Here is a 23,092-nt window from a genome sequence, read left to right as displayed (position 1 = left end):
TGGCTCGTGTCCAGCCTGCCATATACCAGTATATCCAAGTCCCTTTCAGCAGGGCTGTGCTTAGTCCTTTCATCCCCCAACTTGCATTGGTAGTGGATACTGCCTTGATCCAGGTGGAAGACCTCAAAGTTGGATTTAGAAGCTACCCTCATGAGGTTCACACCTGGGCCCACTGCTCAAGTCTGTCTCAGTGCCTCTGAATGCATCACATCCCTCAGGTGTGTCAACCACACCACACAGCCTGGTGTCATCAGCAAATTTACTGAGGATGCACTCGATCCCACTGTCAATGTCATTGATCATAGTATCACAGAACTGTAGGGGTTGGAAGGGACTTCTAGAGATCATCTAGCCCAACCCACATGCCAAAGCAGGCTCCCTACAGCAGGATGCACAGGTAGGCATCCAGGTGGGCCTTGAACATCTGCTGAGAAGGAGATTCCATAACAGCCTTGGGCAGCCTGTTCCAGTGTTCTGTCACTCTCACCATGAAGTTCTTATGCATGTTTGTGCAGAACTTCCTATGCTTCAATTTGCATCCATTTCCCCTTACCCTATTACCATGCACCACTGAAAAGAGACTGGCCTTGTCTCTCTGCCTCCCACACAGATACGTATAGACATTGATCAGATCCCCTCTGAGTCTTCCTTTCTCAAGGCTGAATGAACCCAGGTCACCCAGCCTTTCCTTATAGGAAAGATGCTCCAGGCTCTTTAACATCTTCATGGCCCTCTACTGGACTCTTTCCAGGAGATCCTTTCTTTTTGTCTTTTTTTCGATTTTTCTTTTCCCCTCAGCCTGACCAGCAGATCCTATGCACGTTTTAACATGGAGGGAAAGTCCTCCACCTCTCCTACTTCACCTACTCTTATTATATATCAAGTTGAGCACTCTGAAGATGGTGACATATGCTGACATATCATTCACAATTGTGTCCATAATTGCCAATCCAACCACAAGCAAATCCACATAACTTGCTTAACCCACTCTGAAGCAGGCTGTGAAAAGCCATTTTAACAAAACTGGGATGTATCAGAGTTGCACAGCACATGCACTATGGAGCTCATCTAGGAGACAAAGAAATGGCAGAAGCCATCCTTCTGCATAGGCAAAATTTTTGCATGAGAAAATGAGACATGTCCAGGAAACTCAGATACAAATCAAGACAGAACTATATATGCAGATTCTATCATCTCTGCAAAGCAAAGCTTGAGCCTGGAGACACAGTGGGGAGGAAACACAATTTTAGCCTCAGTTCTAGTAAGTTCTACATGAAACGTCAGACATTTAAAAGCAGAAAAAAAGAGAAGCTTCACTCCAGCATATGAGAAACATCTTGTGTTACTTTCCAGCCAAGAGCAAAGGCCTTATCAGGGAAGTAGGAGATCTTTTTTCCACTATCTGCTTTGGAACAGGATCTCTGAAGAGGCTAAAATAAAGTTTTTCTAACTACAAAAGGGTAGATACATTCTCTCCCCTCCTTCTGGCTATGAATCCGGAAGGATTTCTGTCAGTGAAATGTAGGAATACTATGGAGATGAGCGTAAGTACAGACATATTTCAATCACAAGTTTGAACAACTAGCTTGATCTCTAGCTTCCTGCATCATAACCCATACTCCTCCCCTTCTTTCTTTATCTTTCTGTACTCCTTGACTTCAAAGGATATCAATTCCATGTTCAACATGCATGTCTGCAAGACAGGAACCTAAATTTGAGTATGTAACACACTGATACGCAAAAGATACTGGTGTGAGCTGTAGCTCTCTCACAACTGACATCTGCAATCAGTTTGTTGACAGCTTACCCCTGGCACCTGCAAAGCAGTACCATTTTTCAAACATTTTTCCCACATTTTAAAATACACTGCATGTATGTCTAATGAGTCTCACTCTTCACCTCATCCAATGATGTTATATGACATCACTATGCTCAAGGAGTATTCCAGCAGGATCTCCAACAGGCTTTTCCCAACAACTTTTGCTGGCAGATTTGGCTATTGGTTTCCATCTTCCCATGTCTGCAGAAGGGTACAACACAAAGTGATTTGAGATAATCTTAAGACTATTTATACCACTTGAATAAACCAACTTATTTTGCATAACAAGTAGTTTACAACTAACTCAAAACCACACACTGCAGAGAGGATGTACTTTTTTACCTACAGAAAACTAAGCTCCTGAGAGTACAATTTTCACAGTGCACCACTGCATGCATATTATTTAAACTACAGTTGCTAAACCATGTTACTTTGCTTTCAAGTACCAGTTACTTATTAGCCACCTCACTGAATTATGGGCCATTTTATTATAATGATCTATCACATTGCTTTTCAGCCTGCACTAGTACAGTGCCATTGTGAATCCACATCTAAAGACAATGACACTTCAAGAGAAAAATCTTGAGCAAGGGGAATTGAAAGGCAAAAGTTCTAGTTACTGCCAAAGATAAAGAATTTAAATGTTTCAAATGGCACTCCCTGCAATTTTTTTTTCCTCGTGTTTCTAATTTACACGCAACTGTGTTCTGTTTTATGGCACTTCTTATTTAACAAAGCCTTACATCCAACAGCACAGAGTAAGCACAGAGAAGCTAGGATAACAGATAAACTTCCTGCAGAATTTTACTACTGTTTAAACAGTGGTTTCAATGAGCATCACTTAGTACCAGGCAGCTACTCCACTAATCGATGCTTTAATTATTACTGTTGTTAAACGGCACTTACTGCTGTTTATCAATCAGAAATAACCAGCTCTATGCGTAATAAATCACCTGTCCAAATTATTCATAGTCCCCCTAAGTGAGACATATTGTACAGGTAAACACATTAGCATTTGCACAGTTTATTCTACACACTGTTATCAGCAAGACAGCATTCGCTTAGGTCAGCTGCAAGCTAGCTTTCAATAAGCGGCACTTGAAAGAGCTGGCAGCACAGCTGTGCTGTATCAGCTAACAACTCACAAGCTTCTCCAATTTAGAAGCAGCCTTTGCAGCGCTGAGCTGCCTGGGATGCACTGCTAGCAGTGAGCTAACAGCCAGTTGCATGGTGCTGCAGCCACAGAAGGCTCAGCGGAGCTCAGCAGGCACACTGTGACTTATCCTGATAGCAGGAAGAAGCTCTGGTCATCCCTAACTCCCATAAGGTACAAGATCTCTCTGTGGATATGGGCAGAGGGAAAATTCCACTTTTGATAGATAATGCCAGCCTTGAAATAGTGCTATTATATGTGACCTCAAAGGAAAAATTGTTACTGAGCTAATTATACAGCAGTGTATTTGACATGATCTAGTGATTCAGGATTTCAATGCCTTCTTTAGCCAAAAAGAGTTCTTTGTAAAAGCAGCACACACAAAGCACACTTTGGATAAAGATGTGTGCCAGTCTTAAGGGTCAGATCAATCTCCACAGTAGGAATTCAGGCACTGGAAATCACCTTTCCTTGGAAATGAATGGAGACAAAAACCTAAATCTCTGTGTCATCATCTCTACTTCTTTCTCCTAGTTCTAGTGCAAGGGGTATGATATGACATCAATAGACCTACAATGTCATATATTACATAATTGAGCTGCGAATGTATATCTATTACTGGTTTTTCTTAGTAAGTGAAGGATGGACAATGACGTCATGAAATCAGAATACACTGGAGATCGTACCTACATGGAAAGAATCTTTAGAAGAAGTAACGAACACTCATTTCCTCTCTGGTGAAAAGCCCTAACTCTAAGAAGACGAAGAAGGAAGCTTGTCTGCCGATAGCACATATGTGTGAACACGCACACAAAACAGAACCAGGAAGGGACAGCATCTTAACAGTCTCCTCTGTTTTGGCAGGATTTGACATCCTCCAGAACCATGGATTTTAGTGGCAAAAGCTCTGTCTGTCAAGGAGACACAGCTGCACAAAATACCAGAAATACCTAAAGGCAGGCCACAGACAGGAGACAATATAATATGCATGCCACTGGCAGAGGCCACCTATTGATTTTATAGACCTCCTAACCCAGCAGAATATTTGGAGGGATATATAAACAGCATCTGTGTAGTTAACAATGCTCAGAAATTACAGCCAGTCACACACAGTCAACCTAAACCTCTTTATAGCATGAGGCTGTTTGTGTGTCATCACAACACTGAGATATATATATAAAAGACGTCATAAAGCAAAGAAAATAGGACTGAAAGATGAAAGGACTCTACAGAGGGCCTTCTGTCCTCATATACTAACTCCACAACAGAAAGGAAAGCACACTGTCAACAGAGTACAAGGCTAAGGGCTTTGCCATTTTGGCTCTGTGTGATGCAAACTGCAAGTCTGCAGAGCTGCTGTACAATACACCAAGACTGCAGGAGAGGAAAGCAAGGTCAAGCCTACATTTTTTAATGTCAAAAAACCTCAATGCGAGTAAGGTGTATATTATTAGAAAACTGAAAGCTATATGGACATTTACTAATTGTGTTTCAAGAGCTTTTATCAATCTTAAAAAAAAAAAAAAAAAAAAAAAAGAACTGACCCTTTCAAACACGCAGGTCGACAGGCTGGATAGCTGGGCTGAATCCACTGGGATGAGGTTCAACAAGCCAAATGCCATGTCCTGCACTTTGGCCACAACAACCCCAGGCAACACTACAGGCTTGAGGTGGAGTGGCTAGAAGACCGTATAAAGGAAATGGACCTGGGGGCATTGATAGATGCTCAGCTGAACTTGAGCCAGCAGTGTGCCCGGGTGGCCAAGAAGGCCGATGGCATCTTGGCTTGCATCAGGAACAGCATTGCCAGCAGGAACAGGGAAGTGATTATCCCCCCTGTACTCAGCTCTGGCACTTCGAGTGCTGTGTCCAGTTTTGGGCCCCTCACTGCAAGAAAAACATCGAGGCCCTGGAGCAGATTCAAAGAAGGGCAACAAATCTGGTAAGGGATCTGGAGCACAGGCCTTATGGGCAGCAGCTGAAGGAGCTGGGATTGTTCAGTCTGGAGATAAGGAGGCTCAGAGGTGACCTCATTGCTCTCTGTAACTACCTGAAGGGAGGTTGTAGTGAGCTGGGGGTCAGCCTCCTGTCCTGTGTAACTGCTGATAGGAGTAGAGGGAATGGCTCCCCTGCGCCAGGGAAGATTCAGGCTGGATGTTAGGGAACGGGCTGCCCAGGGAGATGGTGAAGTTCAAGGAATGTTTGGATTTTGTGTTGAGGGAAGTGGTTTAGTGAGTACCCCAGTGACTACCACAGTGAGTACTAGGTGCATGGTTGGACTGGATGATCTTGAAGTTCTTTTCCAACCTTGGTGAATCTGTGAAACACATTTATCACACAAAATTGACTATCAGAGGAGTACAGACAATCACAGAGGAAGATCACGTTTATAGAGACAGAACATATTTTATTTAAAGATCATTATTTTGTGTGCTATCTTCTAAAGCATTTAAGAATAAAAAAAAATATAAAAGCATAGTTGGGGTGGGAAACACCTAGGATAGGAAGCAGAAGAAACTCAGCTTGCTGACTAGAGCTGAGAAGTTATCTGACAGGCACTCTGAGAGATCAGTTATCCTCCCAGCAATCAGGCAAGCTCATGTTCTAGAAGCCAATTTTTTGAACCGTGCTAATAACAGTTCAGTCAGCAAAGCAAATGCTGCAGAAATCCAGCCAAACATACATGCAAGCTGTAGACATGAACACGAGGCTTTTTAATTAAGAAAAAGTAGTGAGACTGAAGACTAGCTTCCTACAAACCACTGTTTTTCCACTTACCGCAAGCCCCGCATACATTAACATAACTAACAGCAGGGTGCAGAGTGCTGTAGGTTGGAACCACTCTGTACCATGGGCTAAATGAGCACCAACAGGCTGCTCTCACCTACCAACAAAGGTTTTCTATAGCAGACAAAGTCAGCACATGGCAGAACAGCAGCCCTGTTGCCAAGTTATGGCAAACAGTGACAGGTAACCCTGCCTTCTGACTCCCAGCCAGAACCTAATAATATTCACTGCTGTTTATTAAGGGCAATATCTACTGATCCATTAGATGGTGTTATGACTACAAGAGATATGACTCGTATGAAAATTTCTACTTCAGGCACAAAGCATTTGAAAGCTTGACATGATACCCATTAAAGATGCTGCGTCAGGGTACACTCACTAGAGGACTTAGCCACCAGTTTTCTTCAAAGTATTTAACTGAAAATTGCAATTGCAGTTTTCAGCCAGACCACAACTGCTGCTTGCAACAGAAACACACATTTACAGTGTACATATTTTTAAACGTTTAACATTTACTTTTAGCTGCACCCAGAACTTCCTCACCCTCAACCTATTTTAACAGGAGACAATGTGGAATCTTGTTGTTAAAGGAAAGTCCTAATTCACTCCCAGAAGACAGCAAAACTAATATTCTTGCATACCACAAAATGCCTTAGGATTGTTTGCAGCACCAAGAATTTAAAAGTGCCTAAATTTGGATTTCAGATGTTGTAGAATGCCTGGAATCACCATTCCTTATTCACATTCGTTAGACTCATTTCACAAACTGTAAACTGGATTTATATTGTGAATTAAATCCAAGCCTTATTTTCTATTCCTGCCTCCCTCACAGTAATAATGGAGATATTTAGTAGTGGGAAATGCTCATTAGAGATCTTCTGTGTTTGATGTAGTACCATTTCCCTAATGAGCCTTGAACAATTTCCATGTTTTGAAAGCAATGATATTTCCTTTTAAAAATAAGATCAGTCTGATGGGAAGTTGACCTCCATGAAATATTTCCTTCCATTTTGCTTTCCTATGGCAATCCCCTAACAACTTCCTCACCTTCTTCTATTGCACTCACATACTATCTTTTCTAGTAGTTGTGAAAAAACCACAAGCTGCAACTTCCAGGTGACAGTGAATCACTGTTAAGCTGATTCCCCTGCATGATAGGAGTTGATTCTCTACTCACAAGTAGACTGTGATTGCAAGCACATGCATGCAAGTGAACTTTCCAGGATAGCCTCTCTGGCTGCAATCAGAACTAGCAGCTCAACCTCTGAATGCTTTGCCCTCAGCTGCTTCAAGCCAGTGCTAGTGCCTGCAGCCCGAAAACTCACAGACCAGTTAGATTATCTATTGCCAATTTGATCTCTGTTATGGTTCTTTCACATCTGCACCTTCGGTGGAAGAAAAGCTCACTTATAAGATTTCATCTTCCAGTGTGCACATTGCCCAACCTAGTGGCTTCAAAAGTCCCTAAGCATGCAGTTGCATCCTTGAAGATATTATCTTCCATTTCTCCTTAAAAACCTAACAGCCACGCAACTTCAGATGCTAATATTTGCATCCATAGCATATTCAAGCAGTGACATCCCTGGTGCCCAGTTCCTCACATTACACCAGCTCCTAACATTACACCTCAATGTGTCAACCAAGATAACCACAAAAAGCAGGCAAAGGCCCAGGTATCTGCCTACAGAATCCTACTTACATGGGCACAGCCCCAGGTCTCTGCTTCACATGTTCACTCAGCCATCCACACTGGGTTTTCAGGCCCAAAGATACAGTCACCTAAGGATGCATGAGGAGAAAAGGACCTTTGAGGCAAAAAAAAAATTCTTCTCCCATTATACATAGAATCACATTGTGCAGTCTCATGAAATGAGAAAGATCTGGCTCAAGGGAGTTTTGCTACAGGCTTTTGCAGCAAGCTCATATTCTGTGGCTGAGCTACAGCATGTTGGCACCAGCTTTGTCAGTGATGTTTACATATATGAACAGCTCTATCCCTGTCAGGAAAAAAAAAGACCTTGCTCCTTCCCTTGAAAACTGCAACTAGTGCCAAGACTAAGAAGCTGCACAGGTTGAGTTTCTCTGGCTTCAGATAGTCTGCACCTGGTAGTCTTGGCAAGATAGAGCTAGAAGAAATGCCCAGCACCACGTTGGACTCATCAACCCACCTCCCAAAGACACTTAAAATCATGAGCCATTAATTCTGCATTTTCTCTTCTGCTAAACCATTTGGTTTGGTGGTGCTATCACTAACTGCAACCACCAAAGGAGGGAAACTTCAGCCACACGTCTCTTCCTACCAAGCACCTAAGTAACAACACTTAAAGCAGTTTCTCAACAGAAGTGCTGTTGGACAAATGAGGACGTCTAATTACAACAGCTCTTCCATTAGATTAGAAAACTTCAGAGTAGAAATCATTGTTAACTCCCCAAGAGTGGGTACCTATGTCAGGTTTCATGACACTCTTAGGCAGCTCCTCATTTCATGGGGATGCAACTAAGCCTCCACCCTCCACATTTTCAGCGTGCTGCCCTACCAGCACCTACCTTCACACTTTAAAAAAAAAAAAAAAAAAAAAAGGCAACACTTGCTAGTGAGATGAAGATGTGGGCACATCACACAATCTTCCTCTGACTTAAAAAAACTTGAAGGGCTCTACCTCAAAGACAATTAGTAGTTTTCTTCATTTACTTGATTTTTTTTTTTTTTTTTAAAAAAGACAATATCAGAGCTACAGAGTGAATAGGTAGCTTCTAACATCCATCTGACCATGTCATACAACTTTCAGCTAAGAGATGCAAAAAAAATTAATGCACAAGTGGTCAGCAATACATATTTCTGGTCCCATTCTGCCTGTTCATCCACTGATACACTCATAGACAGGAATCACCGTCCGTTTCTAGCTGTTCTAGCAGCCTAATCGCATCAAACACTTCCAGCATCTTCTCATTTCCTAAGAAATGTTTTCTGCTATTACTCCTCTTTACTCTGGAAGATTTTCCCTTCACATGGTTGGGTTTCAATTTATCTTTCTTCAACACTCATGAATAAGAACAAATGAAAGAAGTGACATTCTGTTTTTAAAGTTTCTAAAGGAACTGAGATATGTTTTACTCAGGTCATAAAAATACAACACGATGAATACTGTCTGGTTTTCCTACAGTTTAAAGAAATTTTACTGAAACAATAAGAGATACTAGCTTGTCACATTAATTTTTCATATTTAAAGAATAATTAATATAAAGTCAGCCAGTATTCTGCATATAGGTGAAGCAAATATTCCAGAATCTTCATTAAAAAAGACCTTAATACTGAAAGCTACAAATGAAAGTTGTCCTACCTGTTTAAAATGAAAGCATTTTAATTGTCTCATTATCAGGAAAAAATATAGCAAAATGCTAGGCATGACATTATTTTGAAGTATTATCTTTACTGGTGACAATAAGATCTACTTAGACATGCAAACACACAATAAGCATATCAAACTGCAGGATACCACATTGCTCCTGTCAAATACAAGATCACAGCTTCAACAGACTTGCTTAGCAGACCTTCATTGCAGCTGAGACTTGTCCTAGGATAGGCAGTGAAGGTGAGCCAAGCATATAAAAATCAAAGAGAAATGGCATATGATCAGAAGAACACACTGCATTCTAGGTTACTGTTTACTCTGCTGATGACGTCATTTAAGCAGAGAAATAGCATCAGCCACTTTTTAATATAAAACCTGTTAATGTCCAAAAGCAGCAGTGCTGGGCCTAGGCATCTGGCAGGACACATCTTCGTCCACCTGTATTCAAATGGTCAAAACACACAGCCATGAAGGAAAGAAGCAATGCAGACGGATGCGTATCTTTCACTGAAGGAATCTTCGGCAGTTTACTGTCTGCCTTGCCTGAAGAGAAATTCTAACATCCATCCTATACATGAAAAGTAACGCATATCCTTTTCAGGAGCTTGGTTCTTCGTGTAGTCAGAGTTCAATCTAAAGGACCCTTCAGATACACTGCTAGGTACCAGACATCATGTATAACTCTTCTTTCTTTGCAGAGAGAAAACAAGAAAACCGTGCAAGACTCATCTCAGCAAGTTAGAGAAAGTTGCACAGGTACAACCATCTGTGCCCTAAGTTAAATAAAAATTTAACAAGTTGAATCACTTTTATGTATTTTATATTTATTTTAATGGGGTTTTCTTGCTTGTTTGTTTCAGGGTAATTTGCTGACAAAGCAACAGAACGAAAGGAGCTAGATCTCCAACTTAAAAGCCACATTGTTGTTCAGCTGGTAATTTACAACTTTGTTGAGTGTCTGGTAAGCAGGACAACTGTTTACAAGAGGAAATGACTGGAAAGACAGCTGCCACTCATGCCTCATCTCCCCATCTGTACACAGAGACTGCCCAGGAAAATGTGTCAGACAGCCTATGCTCACAAGCACTCTTCTCACAGTTTATCACTCTGTTGACACAAGATCAATCCATCCATATTCAGAAAGGAACAGACCTGTTTATGACAAAAGACAATTGCTTCAAAAATAATAACTAGGTAAAAAAAAAAAAAAAGAGAAAGCAATCACATGGAGGCTCTATTCTTCTCATACTATTTCTTCAAGTGGTTCCTCTGTCATCACAGGATAACCACTTACACAAAGAAGGAAATGAAGAGAATTTCCTATGATCAACTTTTTAAATATATTTGTAATTCCACAGTAAATCCAACCATTCTCCTTGCAGCATCAGCACCCCACTAGAAACATTTACTCTCTTCAACTAGATGCTGTTACAACGGGGTGAAGAAATGAGCTTCACCAACTTGTCATGAATTATTAACCAGAAAAATCCCTTTTGTCTCCCTTCACAGAGGCTTGATTTGCAAGTTTAAAAATCAAACTGACACTTAACTCTCTTGTACAAATACCCAAGCTTTTAAAAAATGCTTGGGGCATTATAAATACATTTTTTCATGAATATGAGAACAACAATTCTATAAATAGCTGTTCTTCACAGAACTGCTTCGAGACATTGTTTTTGCAGACAACAGTAGGAAACTGAAGTAGGTCTCAGTGCCAAATATATTAAAAGTTAAATAAACTCTTCAATCAACTCTGGTTTTCCATTTATTATTACAAAGTGTGCCATTATTTTTCAACTTAAAAAAATTAGTCTATGCAAGGGACAAATCAGTAAACTGTGCTGTGTTTTGATACAGCTTCTGGGTTGGTACGAATCAGACACATCCTTCAACTTCTTTGGGAATTCACTTTCCATCTTTGGGCAGTGATTTAACAATACTGGACTGTCAGTGCACAAACATGCTATTAACCAGCACCACCTTGCAGAAGCACAAAATGAGGCAAGGTTTTTACTGCGGCTCCACAATAAGAGTTCCAAATACACTGACTCAAAACTGTGCTCCATCTCCTCTAAAAAGCAAACATGGGAAGATAAATATGACCTAATGCAGCAGTAAATTGACTACATTCTGCACATTCAGTGGTTGCTACCTCCTGAAATAATTTCTGCATTGGCATCTAAACATAAAAACAGCATGAACTTGTGAAAAACAGCTACACAAATGAAAAAAACGAGTTTCTATTGGAAGAATAGCCCAGCTACATATTTAGTCATCTTGGCATATACTTCAAAACAAGGCCAAAGCTCCAACAGCACCAGGTTTCCAACAGGCAACAGGTACAAGCACTTCATAAGTGCTTGAAAATTCATCTGTAGAAAACTCACGTTGTTTCAAGTTGTAATACAGCATTTTGCCCTAACAATTGCAACAATAATTTGACATTATATGATTCATAATCTTTATGAAACAAATTCCACTCAGTTACTGCGGGTACCGATGCTTTAACCCTGCTGCTGCTCCATTGTCTCCAACAGCTAGAAGCACACAAGTCCTGATTTCAAGGGGTGACAAGATATGAAAGTGGTGTGAAGTAGAGACGAATCAAGCCATGATCTTCCCAACAGCTCCCCAGCCATAATAGTGATCTAAGCAAGCTGGAATGTTTTTAAAAGTAAGCGTCCAGTGAGGATTAGTAAGAATTTAGTGACGTGTCTTAGCAGGCACAGCCATGGAATAGTGCAGCACGAGGAAGAATTCAAAGGGAGCTCTGGCCTTTGGGTATTCCAAGACCTGTTATGCACCACAGCCAACATCCTCAGTGTACAGAAGGCAAAACAGAGAAACCACAACTGTGAAACAAAACAACATGCTAAATTGATCCTTGCCTGTAAACTAAAAAAACGTTACATCTCATTGGCCAGACCATTAACATGGCTGCATATGACCAGTGTACAGCAGAACTCCAGAATTTCACCCTTCTCTCCATGTTTTACACACTAGAGATGAGCCACAGGCCTGTTTATATTTTCTCCCCAGAACAGCAAAGGAACATAGGCTGATGCAATGCTCATCTACTGTGTCAGAACAGGCATGCAAAACCTCCTAATTCCTGTCCATCATACCCCTGGGAACAAAACAACCATTCTGGAATAAGAGTTTTTCCCTCTTACCTTGTTTTGATCTGTCCAGTAGAAGAAAAATCCCTGTGGATCTGTTCTGAGTATTATTGGAGTCACAACAGTTGAGTCCTAGATGGAAAAAAATAAACACCACGTCAGCATACAGAACACGTAATAACGCACCAGCTACTTTGCCACCCATGCTAATGAATCCCAATAGTACCCAAGGTATCCCTTGCAGGATGCCACTAAAGACTTATCACCTAATTTCCATTTTTCTGACATAATGCATTTCCATATAATGAAGTACTACAGTTATCAGAAGTCCTATCTGAATCCAAATTGACTTTTATATGTAGATCAAGCTAAATGCCTACAAGCTTTATTTAATACCTGAAGTCTGAATTTGCCTAGAAAACCCAAATAGTATCTTATATTACAGTAAGACTTCCGTTGATTACCGTATTTAAAACAAAACAAAAAAATCACCACAACTGATGCTTTCAGTAATGGAAGTACATATACACTTCCCCTAGATCAACTAAAAACCTGTTTGCTATGTTAAGATACATAGTTTGGGTAATTTGAAAACAAGCATCTTTGCAAATGCTAACGTTAACGAGGCCTGATTTCCTACATACATGTCTTCTGACTGGCACCTGGCCCAGGAGACACAGGCTCAAACTAAAGCCTTTCCCACAAGTGGGCGTTCATTACATCTTTCACCCTGGGATTCCCTGATGCCCAGCAATAATTGAAACCTACGTAGCCTGCTCCTAACAGGATTCTCTTCTATCCTTGCTCTACCATTTTTCATTACATATGTAAAAACACTGTTGCCTTGAGACTCCTATCTTTTTGCTACGTTGAACTAGAAAGTTACGGAGAGAGCACAGAAAAGAGGAGGAAGACAGGCAGCAAAAAATAGCTTATGCCCTATCTCCACGGGAAACCTAAGTATATCCTCAAACAGGATGCATGCTTCTGTTGAAGCCTTATAGGTATTTTACAGCTTTAGCATCCACCTACTTCCAAAGCAGCATTATGTGAGGTCAGCCTAAATTCCTAAATTCAGATCAAAACCAAATGCATTTAACTGCGGAGGTTTCTTTGTTGCTTTTTTCTTGGTTCGGTTTTGTAGTAGCAGCAGATTTTGTTGGTGTTGGTTATTTGGGGAGGTGAGGAGGAGCATTTTAAGTGCAAATAAAGTTGTTGGAGGTGGCAGGACCATAAACAAAAACTAAATATATTAAGTGTTATTTCTGAGGCAGAAAGATAACAATTCTATATTATGCTATCGCTGCATTCCTTTGTGATGGAATAACAAACTCCCAATAAGGGGCATTCATGAAACAGAGGAGTCTGTATTTCTCTTACGCTGAGAGAAAAACAAACAAACAAACACAAAGCAAATTCTACACCAAGAAAAAAATATAAATTCAAACTTTTAAGTGAGTGCACAAATCCTCGTTGTCACTGGAAGATGTGGGGATTAACTGTGCCCCAGTACAGCGATACCCCACATGGCTCCACACGAGCTTTCAGAGGCTGGGAACAGTGCAGCTGTCCCAGTCGGCGCTGCGGGCCGCGTCCCAGCTGGGATCAACGCTGTGCACACAGCACCACCGACACTGTTCTGAGATAACTCTCCTTTTTCATCCTATTTCATTTTTTCTGCTTCACGTTCCATGCAATCTACACATAACTATGTAAAATAAGGAAAGAATAAGACTTAGTCTTTAGTAAGGAAAGAATAAGACCAAGTCCTTCCGCAATGCCGTAAGACATGCACACCAAAGGGGGACAGTAGAAGGAAGCAATGGGAAACAGACAGGCATGAAGAGATTATGTCTAACATTAATCAGTTGCGGTGCTTTATCATTTCATATCAGCTGCTTCAGCCCCAAAGCTGTTTGGATTTGCCTGTGCTGATGACATATAGCTGTCAAAGCAATACTTTCCTAGAAGTGGGCTGTAAGGTTTCAACTATAATCAGACTCGAAGCGGGAGCTGGGCAGACAGCCTCAGTATCTTCGAGGTGACATAAAGGAAGCCCCATCATAATAAGGATAATGCTGAGTGAATTTAAGATCCACCGTGCTCCAGAAAGATTTTATATTTAAAGTAACTATAAAACAGCAGCCATACATTACGTCTGTTTACTGAATTAGCTACACTCCTCTGACATCAAGCAGAACATAATTAACACACTGATGAACACAAGAACCTCACTCTGTCACACTACACAAACACAGGATCAGAGAATAACTTTGCACATGTGGCTCTGTGTACATAAGTCTTACGAAGCCTTCCACACAGTTAACAGCAGCAACAAAAGCCATGTGCAGAAAGATAACTGCTAAGTCTGAAGTCCCTGCCACTGAGAGCCAGACCACTTAGATCCAGGAGCAGAATGGAAATAAGCCCCTTGAGTCAGGCCTGCAAGTTGTGCTGCCCACTCCATATGAACACAGCAGCCTCGGTCACGTGGAAGAGGTCTGTGGCTTTTATGCTACTTCGCAATCAGGGATGGCAAAGCGAGGCAATGATCAACAAGGTACACTGAAGATAAATCTTAACATACTTTACACTCAAGAAAAAGAGTGCTTCAAGGTTTTGAATTAGAAACTTATTTCAAATGACAATTATTTGGTACATTTATTTACAAAAACATTCTACTACCTGGAAAGAAATGTCACTTGCTATCCAGAAGACACACCTGCATCCTGAGATGCATTCATGTTAATACCTCACCCGAAGAGCTGGCCTATCTCATCACTACCCCGAACAGTTACCAAACATATACGCCTCTTCAGATGAAGGTAACAGACAGGACAAATGACCTGCACTACCTGCCAGCCCTCCATACTCTCAAGATATGTAAAAGATAAAGGAAGAAGGTTGAGGAGAAATGCCTCGAAGGACAAAGATGAGAAGCAGAGGTCAATTTCTTCCCCAACCCATTCAGATCCAGAACATGAAAATAAAACAGATAGGGAGGGAGGAAAAAAAGGGTAGCGTTGTACATCCACAGATTCTTGTGATCCCTGCAAGAATAGAAGGAAAAAAGTAGAATAAGGTAACGAAGGCAAGAATCAAATGTGATCAGACAGAAGAGAAAAAGCAGAGCACTGCAGTCAGTGAAAATGACTGCAAGTTCTCAGGTTTTCTAAATGCCACCACAGATGCTTCATCCAAGCAGGGGCTTGATCTCTGGCTGACTGGCTCTGCAAATTCCTTACACAGAAAGATTTCCAGTGGTCCTATCCTAACAGTCTCACTGTGCTGCATATTGCACTAGCCTGAATTCAAGTGAGCATTTTTAAAATGAGTATTTATATTGACCTTAAAATCCCATCCCTCCACCCCCATATTTTTTTGATTTCAGGCCAGTTCTCTATTCTCAGTCAACTTCACAGCCTAAAGTAAATAATGTGATTTATTCTGTACTATTTCTTTTCAGTTGCCTCGTAGTTGATTGAACAGCTTGATACCCTGCAATAGAAATAACATTTTATACTTTTCAACAAGGAGGTTTCAAAATAACAGAGAACTCCAAGATGCTTACTTCCGAGGCACTGCAGAACACAGGCATAAATGTGCAAGCGTGCAGCAACCAACTGATCAATGTCTAATTTCAGGCGTAGGCCTCCTAAGCCACATCCAACACCAGTGAGCAAAAAGTGCCACCTCCACTTTAATAGTACTGACCACCAACTCCCCGTACTTCATTCATTATGTGCTAATACATACGTATTATTGCCACCATGTTCTATGCCAAGCACAAATCAGTGTTCAAACGATCAGAACATCAATAGCGTACCTATGATGCAAACAGTGAATCAATCCCATCATAAATAAGTTTCTAATGGATCCTACAAGGAAATGAAACGCTGCATGTACCTCCTCAACTGCACAACTGCAAGTCAGATGAGTTTCAATAAACCATGCAGATACTGCTGTTGTTCCATATAAACACTTCAGTCAAAATCCTTATCAACAGACCTTTAAAAGAAAAGCAAGACAACTTTTACAATCATCTCTTACTACAGATGGGGCTCACAGCACCACCTTATTAACCCCAACAACTTCCCTCTTCAGTCTGACAGCTGAACTACCAAGAAGGGAGGGAGAAACTGCCCACTCTCTGATTACCTTGTAAAGAAACAACCTGCTAAAACAGAAGGCTGGAGAAGGTGAAAAAAGAGCTGGAGATTGGAAGCAGGACAAGAAATGAAAAATGGAATGCAGTTATAAAGTAGGACTGGACACAGGATTAAAAATGAAAGTCAGGACTCGTAAAATGAAATCCTACTTGTTTAACAGGGACACACAGGGAAATACTCTTCAGCATTAGAGTGGTTAAACCCTGGAGCAACTGTGCTGATGGCACCACATGACAGGAGCCAGCTCTCTGGTAATTAAGACTAACTTCCTGCAATTTTAAGAGCTACCTCAAGCAGGATTTGTTCCTCAGAAGCAAACAACCCCTGCCTCTTTCCTCAAGGTGTCCATGGTCTGGGGCTAATTACAGCCTTATTTCATGTAGTTTCCATTTGTCCTTCTTTACTGTAGGTGTTACAAATTATGCAGTCAAGAAGAAAGGAATAAAGAAAGGTATGTAGCCAAATGCCAACTGGGATGATATTATCTCTGCCAGACAGCTCTTATGTGATGATAAGCAAATAAATTAAACCAAACTGTCCATAGGCATAAATGCAGTATTCTGATTTGAGGGAAAACCAGATAATGAAACATGGAAACACGATTCTAAGTTTTAGAGATGCTGAGCCCAAATTCATCCGAACTCACTTGGGAGTCATTCTGAACATCTGACTGTATGATGCGATGCAGCCTAAAAATTAGGTCCAAGGTATCTGATCACAGATTAAAAATTATAGTTTTTAATGTTGGTCTATTTTCTAAAACAGTACAATTGGGAACACATTTTGTCATCTAATGGTTCTTGTGAAAGTAGATTAAGAGATGCTTAGGAAGCATTTACTTAATAACACATAAAAGACTCCATAATGATTAGGTTTATTTCACCACAGTCTGTTTTAGTAAGAAAAAAAAAAAAAAAAAAAAGTTTGAAGCACTCAAACATTAAAGTCAAGAATGCATACAGTATGCATGCAGCAGACAACTTCAATTCGCTGTTAACTTCCCTTTCACACAGAATTCTCATTTGCTTACAAGAGCTGTGTTCCAATTTCCACTTTCCTTAATGCCTACCAACACTCCAAATGCTCAGATTCTACAATAGCAGATATTATCTGCAGCTTAAGCCACATGAAGACTTCTCCAGATCTTCTGTGGTACACATCTATTCACTCTGCAGAACAGATTCTTTCCTCTTCATGCAGTGTTTAATATTAAGAAATTTTAAACAATCTGATAATTGCCTACGTTGCAAACAACCCAAACCACAACTCCTATTCATTTAGGTTAAATATTTTAGATAGCACAGAGCCAGTACTTGTTTATTACTGGAAGATGAGAAACAAAGAACAGAAAACCAATGAAAAATCTGGAGAGTTTGACTAACTTCTCCCCTCCAGGCTGAAAACATTCAGAAAAAATAAACTGTTCTCAGTTTATTGTTTTAGTTTTAAATACAGAGAACAATAGTTGCTTATTTCTCATAGACTCTGTAATATACTGCAGTGAAAGACTTGTGCTGAGTTTAAAAATACATGGGGGGGGGGAAGGGGGAGGAAGTTATACGAGCTTTTTTTTTCCCCCTCCAACATCTCCAAGTCCTTCTGAAGATTTCTGGTCTTCTTTTTGCTGTTTGTTCTCAGCTTATCTTTAACAATGATACTTGGATGTTACACTTCCTTTAAACTTTCAAGTAAATGTATCCTATACCCCAGATAATCTTCTTTAAAAGACTCCAAACAAATAAAGCCTACCAACTCCAGGTAACACTCATGGTCCGAACTCAAAAACACTTATAAAGGCAAAGAAGCACTCCAAGAGAAATGAAGTATTAAAATAGAGCTTAGAAGAGCTGGGCTCATTTTTGCTCCTCCCTGGAACAGCTGATGTTGCAGCCACCAACCAATACCACCTATCAGTAATTTTGTTTCAGTAATTAAAAATTTCCTTAAAAAAAAAAAAAAAAAAAAAGCAATCACACGCCTCAATGTAGGTAATGCTGCATTACCTTACTTTAAAAGTTAACTCACAATTAAAAGTAAATAGCATAAGCCACAGAGAAACCAGTCAAATTCTTTATGTAAAGTACATATTATCACTAGTATAGATAAGAAAGCCTTTAAGCAAGAGCTAATAACAAAGCTATTTTTGAATACACACCATCATATTAATTTGCTTCAGTATGCCAATTACTGCATTTGGAAAAACACACTTCAGTTGAGCTGTTGAGCAATTTGTTAACTCAGTTATACCCATCTTCTTCCCACTGCAAAAAGATGACACAGCCAATGCAGGATTGAGTCCCTTCAGGCTTCAGCCAGATCAGTGCTGAGGAAGTCCTTTATACTCAAGTTTCATTGATCTCCCCAGCTAGCAACATACAAACCTACAGTAAATTTCACCGCCTACAGAACAGCTTCACCCATAGACTTAATGGCAGTTTTTTAATTTATTCATTTTAGACTGTTTTAAAACTCATCAGGAGCAGCTCTTACAACCCTTAGTTTCACTACAGCCAAACGAAACAAATCAGCCCCTCTTCCAGCCTTCCCTCTCCTTGCATAGTTGTCGCTTTCTCTAAGAACAGCAAAGCACATCTCTTTGAAGACCACATCAGTACTTTGGAAATTCACAGTCTCCTTATGGTAGTAAAGTAAAAGTGGTGATAAAAATCCCAAATGAAGGCGGCATGAAGAAGCTCAGCAAACAGGTACCATATGCCAGACACACACTCACATACATCCCCAAAAACCCTATGAACAGTCACTTGTCTTTCACTCATTCAAACTCCATCTATTTCTTTACAGCACATTGTGAGCCCAATCCAGATATCAATAACTCTAAAATGTGTTTTCTTGACTATAAGACTGTTATAGATTAAAAGAGAAATAGTGAGAGAAAAAGCAAAATAATAGGCTAGTAGTCATCAGCTAGATTTTAGTGCTTTACATTCTGACCCAAAATTGAATTTGTGAAGAATCTAGCAGACGTCACACGGCTGAATGTAAGTGATATTACAGCCAGTGCCAATGCACGTTCACGTGACTTGAATTGCAAAGCCAAAACTTTTTAATTGTCTCTAATGTTTTTACAATCCAGAAACTGAAAATGGTCTGAAGAGAAAATGGAACATCAAGGCTCCTGAACTGCCTGCCTTCCACCTGCCTGTATTTAACCTTGAGAGGTGACACAACCACTCCCTCTCCTCTGCCAGGATCTTAGCAAAGCTCAGGTAAGGCTTTTCTCTTTCCAAGCGGCCTACCTTCATGTCTGGGGGGGGGGGGGGGGCAGGCAGGAGGAGATGCAGGCACTGGATAAAGTTCTCACGGAGTATGTAGCACGGTTCCCTGCTCTTCCTCAGAGAGGACACTTGTGGAACAACATCAGAACCACAGCTGTGTATCAGCAGCCTCAGAGTTACCAATTAGGCACAGAGCTACCAGAAGTACAGGACGGGGTGTCCATGGGTGGCTCTGTTTTCCAAGTCTGTAGCAGATGTGTTCTGCATAGCACCCTGCAGCATCCTTCCACAAGCTACCAAACACATTCTTTAACAACTATTACTCTATACACCAAGAAATTCCTTACACGCCTCTCGTGCCCTGGTTAAAATTCTTTCTGCATTCTCATTTTTTAAAAGTGCTATTTTTCAGTGCTTTAATTTATATCAGCTGAAAAAATTTTGCTCTGGGCTGAAACTTGGTACAAATCATAGGAACAGGCAAAAAAACTCCTCTGCTTTATGAGGTGAAGAAAAACATCAGTAGAGCCACCTGCAAAACAAGACAGCAAGAAGGTGTACTAAAAGGGTATGCCTACAACAGGAATGAGGGACTGACTCCCATTCATGCTTTGAAGTCACAAATACAAAATGGTGAGCAATAAACACCAGCATGTGAGCCCAGCTTTTCTGATCAGCCCTGTGAGCACAGCAGATCCAAAGTACTCATTATGGTTAATTCTATTTCACTGTTCCATTTTGCAGTTTACCATTTCTCATTACAGCCTATTGTTTCACTCAGAGTTAGTGCATGTGTACTCACACAACAGACCACAGAGGTTCAGATTAATGATCATCCTTCTTTAAAATTCTACAAGCAGCTTCATTTGGTAGAAAACAAATACTCTGAAGTTGTTACTGGCTACTCAGCGACCAACACTTTTCAAAGTCACTAGATGTGCATTGGTCTACAGACTTCCTGATAGACCGAATGCCAGAAGAGATTAATTTCCCTTGAAGTCTGATTTTGTGATGCTTTCAATGCTGAGAAAAAACCACCATGAGCAAAACACAGGACTGTGAGGGCAACTTGCATACATACACAGAGCACAGTCAGCAGTGAGTTAATGCAGGTATTCTGCATCACACAGGTGCAGCTCAGTACACAACAATTTCCACAAGCTCCCTGAATAAGCTGATAAAAGCACTCCCTCAGTAACACATTCCAGGTAATACCCATGTGTTGCTCGCTATCACCTTTAACCTGAACAGCATACTTTTTGGCATTTTAGCCCTTTTCTACTACTGCAATGCTGACATTTAAAATTGTAGATCTTGCTCCATTCAGCCTATAACATACAGAACTTGAAGCAGGTGCTCTCCATGCACAGCAGACATTCTGTGGCTAATCCATGTACGCAGTACATGGAAATTGCATGCAAATAATTTTAACTGTTGCCTAATTGCTCAGAGTCCCATTCTGGAGACATAAACTACCATTCACTTGACCCCTACATTTATCTGTTTAAACATCTTGATAGCTTACCAAAAATAAAACTACAATGGCAAAGGCTGAGGTTATTTTGCCTATATACTAATGGAAAAAAAGAAAATCCTCCTATCTTTCTGACAATCAGACAAGTCATTCAAGCTTAGTTCCATCTATCTTCTCAACAACCATAACCTGTTTCAGAGCACTGTTTATTACTGTGGACAAGGTCAGAATGCTGAGTATATTAGAAAGGTATCAGCCTTTCCTCGTAAATACAATTCCACTCAACAGTTTGTTCACTTCTTTGATGTTCTTTCCTTCCTTGAAAGCGTTTGTCATGGTTTATAGAGGTCAGGATTACACATTTGGCTGCTGGACAGGCTGAGAGCAATGGCAAAACCGCAATACACAGCAGAACAAGAACAACTGTCAGACACATGCACTGCCCCTTCTCTCCCCTTCTCCGCTGTCCCTCCAGTTGCTGTTTTGCAAGTCTTTAGTGCAGCCAAACACACAGAAGAAGTGAGAGCTGTGTTACATCCTTCAAGTTAACCTCAACAGTTCCCACAACATTCAAACTGTCCAGTGTGCCAGCCTGCCTTCCCATCTGCTCCTCTGTCTCTATATCACAGGCAGACTTCTGGGCACGCAATCTGCGCAACTGGGGCACAAACACCCAACCTCATACCGGAGGCACAATACTGCAAAGCTAGGAGAGGACCCATCCTTTCTGCCTTTCTTTTTCACTGCAGAGGATTCTTACTTTCATGAACCGACAAAAAGAAAAGCTGACCAGAGAAGGGCTACTTTCTCTAATAGCATCCCAGACACAGCCAGCAAAGAAAGACAGAACAGCTGCCCCACTGAAGGTAAAGCAACAACCACGCTGCTCTACGTGAAGAAACACAAATCAAAGGTGACAGGAAGCAGCAAGTGGCAAGCAGGTGCGATTTTAAGGTAGATCTTGCGTTCCAACTAACCAAGGAAAGAGAGGGGTGGGAATACTTGACTTGAAGGATAAGGCGCCCAGAGCCGGGCAACACCACCAGGCCCGGGAAGGCAACGGGAAGGGTAGTTAGAGAAAGAAAGAAAGAAAACAACTACGCCGTAGCCACAGAGAAGGAAACGTGCAGAATAAGACGAGGGAGAGCAGGACGCTAGCGAAAGGAGTCAGCGAAAACACCGTTCGCACCGGCCAGGGGACGCGAGCGCGGAGGAGACTTGAATCTTCGGAGAAAGTTTGGGCTCACGAGGCTGGCGCTCCAGCAGCGCCCCCCGGTGCGGCACGGACCCCGCGAGGCGACGGCCAGCCGGACGAGGGCCACGGTCGTGCCAAGCAGCCGCCGGCTCCCGCCACCTCCACCTGCTCAGCGGGCACGGCGCCCGTGGGGCCGCCCGGCCGAGCGGTCCGACTGCCGATCCGTAGAAGCCAGAGCCTCCCTCCCGCCCACCCGCCCGCCCCGTGCCCGCCGCGGAGCCGCGCCGTGCCCGTGCCGCCCGGACCGAGCGAAGAAGCTACTCACATCGTCCCACTTGACGAATTTAATGCCTTTCTTCAGCGTGTCGGAGACGCAGACGGGCTTGAGCTGCAAAGCGTGCACCCCTGGCTGCGCCCCGGCCATCTGCACCGCATTTACGCGCTCGCCCCGGAGCGCAGAAGCCGCGGGAGACGGCGACCGCCTCAGGAGGGACGACGGGGCTCCAAAAACAGCCCCGGGAAGGAGGCCGGGAGCCGCGCTCGGCGCGCCAGGCGCGGGCGGAGGAGCGGCCGCCGAGCCGGAGGGCGAGAGGCTTCACCGGCGTCCGAGGAGAGACCCGGCGCGGCGGCAGCCAGGACGAGCCATGCGGCGGCACATCCCCTATATACCGCCGCTCGCCGCCACGCACACGCCCGCTCGCTCTCACACGCGCAGGCAGGGCACGGCGCGAGCGCTGCTGTCCGCTCCCCGCCCGCCCCTCCTCCGCCTAGCTCGGCCCCCGAGGTT

The 23,092-nt window shown here is 42.0% G+C and overlaps 1 protein-coding gene across 4 annotated transcripts in view; it reads right to left on the bottom strand.

Moving 5' to 3' along the window:
* Positions 1 to 22,741, bottom strand: part of PLCB1 (phospholipase C beta 1) — a 369,568-nt gene extending 346,827 nt beyond the window's left edge. For all 4 annotated transcript variants that reach the window (XM_042829898.1, XM_042829908.1, XM_042829913.1 and 1 more), the window contains exons 1-2: positions 22,631 to 22,741; positions 12,286 to 12,363 (exon numbers count right to left, since the gene is read on the bottom strand). In XM_042829898.1, the coding sequence (XP_042685832.1) occupies positions 12,286 to 12,363; positions 22,631 to 22,729 (177 nt within the window). In that variant the 5' untranslated portion in view covers positions 22,730 to 22,741. The remainder of the gene's footprint in view (positions 1 to 12,285; positions 12,364 to 22,630) is intronic.
* Positions 22,742 to 23,092: the final 351 nt, after the last annotated feature.

Source organism: Centrocercus urophasianus, unplaced genomic scaffold (assembly GCF_019232065.1).
Source record: "Centrocercus urophasianus isolate 14NV4802_14NV808 unplaced genomic scaffold, USGS_Curo_1.0 seq_10, whole genome shotgun sequence".
Classification (NCBI taxonomy): Eukaryota; Metazoa; Chordata; class Aves; order Galliformes; family Phasianidae; genus Centrocercus; species Centrocercus urophasianus.
Note: the sequence above shows the minus strand (reverse complement) of the source record. Positions and strands in the feature narration are given on the sequence as shown.